Source organism: Mobula hypostoma (assembly GCF_963921235.1).
Source record: "Mobula hypostoma chromosome X1 unlocalized genomic scaffold, sMobHyp1.1 SUPER_X1_unloc_1, whole genome shotgun sequence".
Lineage (NCBI taxonomy): Eukaryota > Metazoa > Chordata > Chondrichthyes > Myliobatiformes > Myliobatidae > Mobula > Mobula hypostoma.
In genome coordinates, this window is record NW_026948165.1 from 508,732 (window position 1) to 517,195 (window position 8,464).

Below are 8,464 nucleotides of genomic sequence, written 5' to 3' on the forward strand. Positions count from 1 at the left end.
AAATTATGTATATAAAGATTAAATACATTGTGCAAAAAGAGAGCAAAAAGGGAAAAAGTGAGGTAGTGTACTTGGGTTCATTGCCCATTCAGAAATCTGATGGCGGTGGGGAAGAAGTTGTTCTGAAATGTTGAGTGTGTGGTTTTAGGCTTTTGTGCCTCCCCGTTGATGGTAGCAATGAGAAGAGGGCATGCCCTGGGTGATGGGGGCCCTAAATGACAGATGCTGCCTTTTGAAGGCCCTAGCAATGAGCCTTCCATCCCAGCAAGAGGATGCTTCAGACCCACATCCTCCCATCCCTTTGCAATGAGTCCTCTATTCTGGCAAGGTGAGGCAGTGGACGCAGATCCTCCCAGACCCTGCACTTATAGCTACTGCCAAGAAGAAGCAAAACTCAGGTTGGGCCTTATATTCCATCTGGGTAATCTCCAATCTAATGGCATGAATGTCAATTTTGGTAACTGTCCCCGTCTTTTTTTTTCTGTTTTCCCCCATTCTGGTCCCCTCACCAGGTCTCTCTCCCTCTGGTGCCCCTGCTTCCCTTTCTATAAATGTCCATTGCCCTCTCTTATTATATTAGATGGCGCTGCGATTCAGATCGTCCTCGCCCTGCACTTACTCATCCATTTCTGCATGGTGGCGCCGGGGATCCAAGTCCACGCTGACCTTGCAATGATCCCTCCCGCCCTGCCAGGGGGCGCTGCCGCTCGAATTTCCCGCCCGCCCTCCCTGGGACGCCTTGTTTTTGCACAGCGCTGGTTGCAGGAGGCGGGATTTATAGTCGCCCTCAGGGGTGGGTGCGGGAGGTTGTTTTATTTACCACCACACTATCTCCTGTCCGTCGCTTGTATGGCGCCCGGCAGGCTGTGGCGAAAGGTGGCCTATGCCGCCGTGGGTTCGGTGGTTGGCCTGTCCGCTTTCTTCTGCTGGAGCATCGCCTTCAGGCAGCCGGCTACCGCCGCCTTCGGGGGCCTGTCAGGTGAGGGAATATGCTGCCGCCTGCGCCCATTGCTCCGCTGCAGCCGGTTAGAGAGGGTGCGGGTATAGGGCACGGCGCAGCGATGCAGCAGACCATCAGCCGGTGTCATTTCGCCGGATGTAGCGTCAGTGATGCGCGAAAGGCAGCAGTGCAGCCGGGGCTCTCCGGAGGATCCATGCATTCCGCGACGGTGGAGCGGAATACAGCGATGCATGGAGTAATCGAATGCAACACTGGCGTGCAGTGGCATTTCCAGATGCGCGCCGCAATACCAGTGATGTTACCGTGGCTTTACGGGGACCCATACACACCATGTGGGGCAGAGTACTGCGATTCCTGGGGTTACGGAATGCAGTGTGGTGGTGTACAATGTTATATACTCATGGGCACCAGTGCAACGTTGGTGATGCACCAGGCAGCAGTAATACATCCAGGGGCCTAGCACACCATCGTGGGTCCAGGCACAGGGCTGCAGGGTGTGATCAAGTGCAATACTGACACATGCGACATTGACACCGGATGCCCAGTGATGCACGAATGGCACCAGCGCAGTGCAGGTTGTCTCCATAGTGAAGCAGAGCAGCACACATGGGAAACGGTTGCAGTGGTGTACACAGATGCGCTAGAACATACAACAGTACTTTGTGTACAAAAATAACTTGTCTCTGATACAGTGGTATTCCCTTATACTTTCATCCAATCACTTTAAAATTATGCCCTCTTGTATTAGCTACTTCCACCCTGAGAAAAAGTTTCTGGCTATCCACTCCATCTTTGCCTCTTAGCATCTTGTACATCTCTATCAAGTCAACTCTCATTCTCCTTCACTCCAAAGAGAAAACCCCTAGCTTGCTCAACCTGTCCTCGTAAGACATAATCTATAATACAAGCAGCATCCTGGTAAATCAATCTCTAAATTGATTCTAAAGCTTCCACATCCTTCCTGTAATGAGGTGACCAGAAATGAACAAAGTACTCTGTGTTGACTCACCGGAGTCTTATAGAGCTGTAACATTACCTAATGGCTCTTGAACTCAGTCACACTCTTTCAGGTTGAACTCCATCTGTGACTTCTCACCCCAGCTATGCATCCTGTCAGTGTCCTGTACTAACCTATGATAACCTTCAACACCATCAACCTTTGTGTCATCTGAAAACTTACAAACCCACACTTTCACTTCCTCATCCAAGTCATTTATAAAAATCACAAAGATCAGGGATCCCAGAACAGATCCCTGTGGAACACCACTGGTCACCAGCCTCCAGGCATAATACACCCCATCTATAAATACCCTCTGCCTTCTATGGGCAAACCATTTCTGAATCCACACGGACAAGTTTCCCTGGATCCTATGCCTTCTGACTTTCTGAATGAGCCTGCCATGGGGAACCTTATAAAATGCCTTTCTAAAAATGCATTCTTTACCACATCCACTATTCCTCCTTCATCAATTTGTTTTGTCATTTCCTCGAAAAAGTCAGAGTCGGGAGGCATGACCTGCCCCTCACAAAGCCATGCTGGCTATCCCTAACCAGACTATCTTCCTCCAAATGCTTGTAAATCCTATCTCTAAGAATCTGCTTTAATAGTTTGCCCACCACCGGTGTAAGACTCACCGGTCGGTAATTCCTAGATTCAAAAACATAATATTTGCCACCCTTCAATCAAGTGGTACTACTGTGGGAAGTGATGATACAAAGATCATCACCAAAGGTGCAGCAATCCCTTCCTGTAGTAACCTGGGATATATCTGGCCCTGGGGACTTACCTATCCTGATATTTTTCAAAAGTACCAGCACATCCTTTTTTTTGATATCAATATGTCCCAACATATCAGCCTGCTTTACACTGTCCTGACAAAAGTCAAGGTCCCTTTCGCTGGTGAATACTGAAGCAAAGTATTTAGTAAGGACTTCCCTGACCATCTCTGACTCCAGGCAAACACTTCCTCTTCTATCCCTGATCAGCCCTACCCTCCCTATGGTCATCCTTCTGTTCTTCACATACGTGTAGAATGCCTTAGGGTTTTCCTTAATCCTACTCGCCAAGGCCTTCTCATGTCACCTTCCAGCTCTCCTAAGTCTCTTCTTCTGCTCCCTCCTGGCTACCATGTAACTCTCTAGAGTCCTGTCTGATCCTTTCTTCCCCTTTCTTCCTCTTGACTAGATGTTCCACATCTCTTGTCAACCATGGTTCCTTCACCCTAACATCTTTGCACTACCTCAAAGGGACAAACCCATCCAGAAAACCATGCAAATGTTCCCTAAACAACCTCTACATTTCCTTGTGCGTTTCGTTGAGTACATTTGTTCCAAATTTACACTCCCAAGTTCCTGCTCAATAGCATCATAATTCCCCCCACCCCAATTAAATACTTTCTCATACCATCTGCTACTACAGTATCTCCCTCTCCTATACGAAGGTCAGGAACTTGTGGTTATCCACTGACAGATCTGACACCTGAACAAGTTCATTGCCTAGTACGAGATCCAGAATGCCCTCTCCTATAGTTGGCCTTTATACATTGAGTCAGGAATCCTCCCTGAACACACCTAACAAATTCTGCCCCCTCTAAACCTTTAGCACTCAGGAGGTGCCCAATCAATATTGGGGACCAACCCTGTTATTTTTGCACCTTTCTAAGGTCTACTTCTGGATCTGTTCCTCAGTGTCTCTTGCTGCTTTTGGAGAGTCTATGGATTACTCCCAACAGCGTGATTGTTCCCATCCTGTTCCTGAGTTATGCCCACACTGACTCAGTAGATAAATCTCTCTACAAGTCTGCTGCAAGTTCTCCTTGAGAGGCACCAACGCAGTCCCGGACACTCCACTCCTGTGAGCAACAATACACTTCAATACACAAAGGACATATGTGATTGAATGCTGCAGTGAGACAGGATCACTCAAAGATTGGCTGTGTCAGCAAAGGGCACGGAGTGGGAGTAGATAAAACCAGTCAGCTCTGTTCTGGTGTTTAATTCCAGCCCATTTAGTACCATTCACATCTCCCTATCCCTGGGTCAGACCCACACCGGGAGCACAGTACACAGTTCCCATCTCCCTATCCCTGGGTCAGACCCACACTGGGAGCACCGTGCACAGTTCCTGTCTCCCTGTCCCTGGGTCAGACCCACACCGGGAGCACCGTGCACAGTTCCCATCTCCCTATCCCTGGGTCAGACCCACACCGGGAGCACTGTGCACAGTTCCCAAATCCCTATCCCTGGGTCAGACCCACACTGGGAGCACTGTGCACAGTTCCCATCTCCCTATCCCTGGGTCAGACCCACATCGGGAGCACTGTGCACAGTTCCCAAATCCCTATCCCTGGGTCAGACCCATAGCGGGAGTACTGTGCACAGTTCCCATCTCCCTATCCCTGGGTCAGACATACATTGGGAGCACTGTGCACAGTTCCCATCTCCCTATCCCTGGGTCAGACACACATTGGGAGCACTTTGCACAGTTCCCATCTCACTATCCATGTTTGGGGAATGATGCACTTTGGTAGAAGGAATAAAGGTGTAGATTATTTTCTTGATTGGTGAGGAGCTCAGAGTTATAGGGCGGCAGCAAGAGATTGAGAAGATGGTAAGGCATTGGGTGAGTTGAAGGCAGAGACAGAGGGGTTTGTGCTCAGTGAAGTGGGAGGAATGGGGTTGAGGGAAGCCAGTAGCAATTGAGCAGGGAGTCGGATGGGTGTATTCTGCCCCTGTATCTTCTCCACTGTTTGCCTCATCACATCTTGGGTCTTTCTCTGCCCTCCAACCCCCTCCACCCCAACCCCCTCAGGAGTTCTGGCCATCTGGAGCTTGGTCACACACGTGATGTACGCCCAGGACATGTGGAGGACCTGGCTGAAAGGTCTGACAGGCTTCCTAGCCGTGGGCGTGTTCTTCGGACTGCTGGCCCTGGCAGGATTCATCGCCTTCCTGTCGCTGGCAATCTGTCGGAAGGAGAGTGAGTAGTTGGAGGAGGGAGGGAGGATATGTACGAAGGTGAGAGTGTGTGAGGGCGAGGAAGTGCGAGGGAGGGAGCATGCATGAGAGCAAGGGAGGGGTGAGAAGGTGTGAAGGTTGTGGGGGGCTGTGGTTTGGGTTGATGGATTGATGATTGTGTATTGAGACATTCCCCCTCTCTCCCCCTCCTTCCCACCTTACCCATCGTCCCCAGGTATCCTGGATCCCTGCAGTCACTACCTGACCTGTGTGTGGTGTGTGATGACCCTGAAGTGGGCGTCAATCCTCTCCTTCTACGCCCACCGATACAGCCGAGAGTTCGCCGACATCCGCATCCTCAGTGACTTCTGAGCCCCATCCCCCGTGGGATCTTTCTGTTGTCTGGATCGTTTGGAGGGGTGGGGGACATGTTTAGCCTCTGTCTGTGTTGGGACGATGAGGGTTGTTGTCCACTGTGAGGAGGGGTTCACTACCCTCCTTTCTTTTCCTTCTCACACCCACCACTCCTCATTCCATCTCTTGCTCTCCATCCTTTTCCCTCATTTTCTTCCTCTACTTTTGTATCTCTCCAACACCCGGTGATTTCCAACGTCCCCATTCAGTGTCCCCCTTAACCTCCCCAACACCCGGTGATTTCCAACGTCCCCATTCAGTGTCCCCATTAACCTCCCCGACACCCGGTGATTTCCAACGTCCCCATTCAGTGTCCCCCTTAACCTCCCCAACACCCGGTGATCTCCAACGTCCCCATTAACCTCCCCAACACCCGGTGATTTCCAACGTCCCCATTCAGTGTCCCCCTTAACCTGCCCAACACCCGGTGATTTCCAACGTCCCCATTCAGTGTCCCCATTAACCTCCCCGACACCCGGTGATTTCCAACGTCCCCATTCAGTGTCCCCCTCAACCTCCCCAACACCCGGTGATTTCCAACGTCCCCATTCAGTGTCCCCCTTAACCTCCCCGACACCCGGTGATTTCCAACGTCCCCATTAACCTCCCCAACACCCGGTGATTTCCAACGTCCCCATTCAGTGTCCCCATTAACCTCCCCAACACCCGGTGATTTCCAACGTCCCCATTAACCTCCCCAACACCTGGTGATTTCCAACGTCCCCATTAACCTCCCCAACACCCGGTGATTTCCAACGTCCCCATTAACCTCCCCAACACCCGGTGATTTCCAACGTCCCCATTCAGTGTCCCCCTTCCCCTCCCCAACACCCGGTGATTTCCAACGTCCCCATTCAGTGTCCCCATTAAACTCCCCAACACCCGGTGATTTCCAACGTCCCCATTCAGTGTCCCCATTAAACTCCCCAACACCCGGTGATTTCCAACGTCCCCATTAACCTCCCCAACACCCGGTGATTTCCAACGTCCCCATTCAGTGTCCCCCTTCCCCTCCCCAACACCCGGTGATTTCCAACGTCCCCATTCAGTGTCCCCATTAAACTCCCCAACACCCGGTGATTTCCAACGTCCCCATTCAGTGTCCCCATTAAACTCCCCAACACCCGGTGATTTCCAACGTCCCCATTCAGTCTCCCCATTAACCTCTCAAACACCCGGTAATTTCCAACATCCCCATTCAGTGTCCCCCTTAACCTCCCCAACACCCGGTAATTTCCAACGTCATCATTCAGTGTCCCCCTCAACCTCCCCAACACCCGGTGATCTCCAACGTCCCCATTAACCTCCCCAACACCCGGTGATTTCCAACGTCCCCATTCAGTGTCCCCATTAACCTCCCCGACACCCGGTGATCTCCAACGTCCCCATTAACCTCCCCAACACCCGGTGATTTCCAACATCCCCATTCAGTCTCCCCATTAACCTCCCCAACACCCGGTAATTTCCAACGTCCTCCTTAACCTCCCCAACACCCGTGTCTCTGTCTCTGTCTCTCTCTCTCATATATGTGTGTTTGTATCTGCACATTTCCTCATTATCTCTGTCTGTCCATCTTTCTCTATTTTTCTCTCTCTCTCTTTGTTTCTCTCATGTTTCCAAAAGGTATCTACTGTGAAAGAGAGGGAGAGGCAGTTATGGAATGAGGGACAGGGTGAGCGAGGGCAGGATGGAGTGAGGAAGGAGAGGGAAGAGAAATGGAGAGAGAGGAGAAAAAGAGAGGAGAGATGGAGAAAATGGAGAAATTGACAGAGAGCTGGAAGGGGTCAGCAGAGGGAGAGAGAGAGAGAATAAGAAATTCCTTGGTTATTGCAATGTATGTTACTCTAGACTTCCAGTATATGCAAAATTTCTTGTTTACATCTAACCAAAATGATTTTCCACAAATACAACTAACTGAACGCATATCGTTCTATGTAATTGGCTATATATATTACCATAATACCTGTTCTATTCAGAATGCAACAATGTTTCTGCAGACTTATTATAAAATGTAAATAGGGTTTACCTGTGCCCAGTGCATTATTTAATTAAAATTTCATATGTTATTCATTGGGTTTGGTAAAGAGAAAGCAAGTTAATGTGTAGTGGTTTGAGTTTTATTTCTTCTTGTGGAACATCCGTTCAGTTATGCAATTAGTAACTTGAAAATGTTCTCAAATTTCTGATTCCCATTTGTCACATTTGGTGTTGTGAGTTCCAACGACTTGATTGTGTCAATTTATAAGGGTACACATGGAAGAATTTTGTGGAATTGGGAATTAGAGATCAGGCTGAAATCTAAACCTCCACTCTGCATTCAAAGGCTAGCGCCATGGATGTGGTACATCTGTCATCAGATATTATACTAGTGTGGGTGGGGGGGGGCATTGCTGGTGGTCCCCCAGGTTCAGCAATTTGTCTGCGGGTTGCAGAGTCAGAGTTCCATGTGGGCAGGAAGAATGAGGTCTGATAATCCCCTCTGTTCGCGAATCGCTGAGACCAGAGTTTGAGGCCAAGTGTTTGGGGTCACATCATAGGTGAGTCCAGAGATCGAGGCCTTCGAATAGGTGATCTTGCAGTTGACACTGAGGATTGAATCAGAAGTTTGGACATCGAGCCTGATTCTGCGAATCTCTGCAAGTCCGCTGCAGAATGAGTCTGCCTCTCCTGGGATTGGAGGACTGTATGTGCGTGGAAGGAATGGGGCTTGTTCTGTTCTCTCAGGCATTGTGGGCATGCTGTATTGGCGCCACGATGCGCGGTGACACTTGCGGGCAGCTGCAGTTGGTTGTTAACAGAAATGACGCATTTCACTGTATGTTTCAATGTACACGTGATAAATAAATTTGAATCTCTAATCTGGATTATTAGTCTGGCATTTTTTAAGGTTTATCAGGATCAAAATCACTTTTGTTGCCAGTATGTGAAACGTACCAAAATTGATTGTGGTTCGATGCCAAGTGTAAAACACAGGACAATACCATAACAGACAACACAATAACAAACAACAATTTACAAGACGATAGTGCAAACAGTCATGAGCAATCAACAATTAGCAGAACGGTCACATGAGCAAATTTAAATACATGTGAACGTATGAACAGACTAAACAACCATTTAACGGATGTTGCT

General features: G+C 49.3%; 1 protein-coding gene across 1 annotated transcript; it reads left to right on the plus strand.

Moving 5' to 3' along the window:
• Positions 1-735: 735 nt before the first annotated feature.
• On the plus strand, positions 736-8,215 carry slc48a1b (solute carrier family 48 member 1b). The gene is made up of 3 exons (XM_063039248.1): positions 736-979; positions 4,773-4,940; positions 5,154-8,215. Exons 1-3 carry the CDS (start codon positions 850-852, stop codon positions 5,288-5,290), a joined length of 435 nt encoding a protein of 144 aa, XP_062895318.1. The 5' UTR covers positions 736-849; the 3' UTR covers positions 5,291-8,215.
• Positions 8,216-8,464: the final 249 nt, after the last annotated feature.

Coding starts and splice junctions, on each gene's coding strand:
- slc48a1b (XM_063039248.1), top strand. CDS start 850: ATGGCGCCCGGCAGGCTGTGGCGAAAGGTGGCCTATGCCGCCGTGGGT. Junction 980..4,772: donor CGCCTTCGGGGGCCTGTCAG/GTGAGGGAATAT, acceptor CAACCCCCTCAG/GAGTTCTGGCCATCTGGAGC. Junction 4,941..5,153: donor GGCAATCTGTCGGAAGGAGA/GTGAGTAGTTGG, acceptor CATCGTCCCCAG/GTATCCTGGATCCCTGCAGT.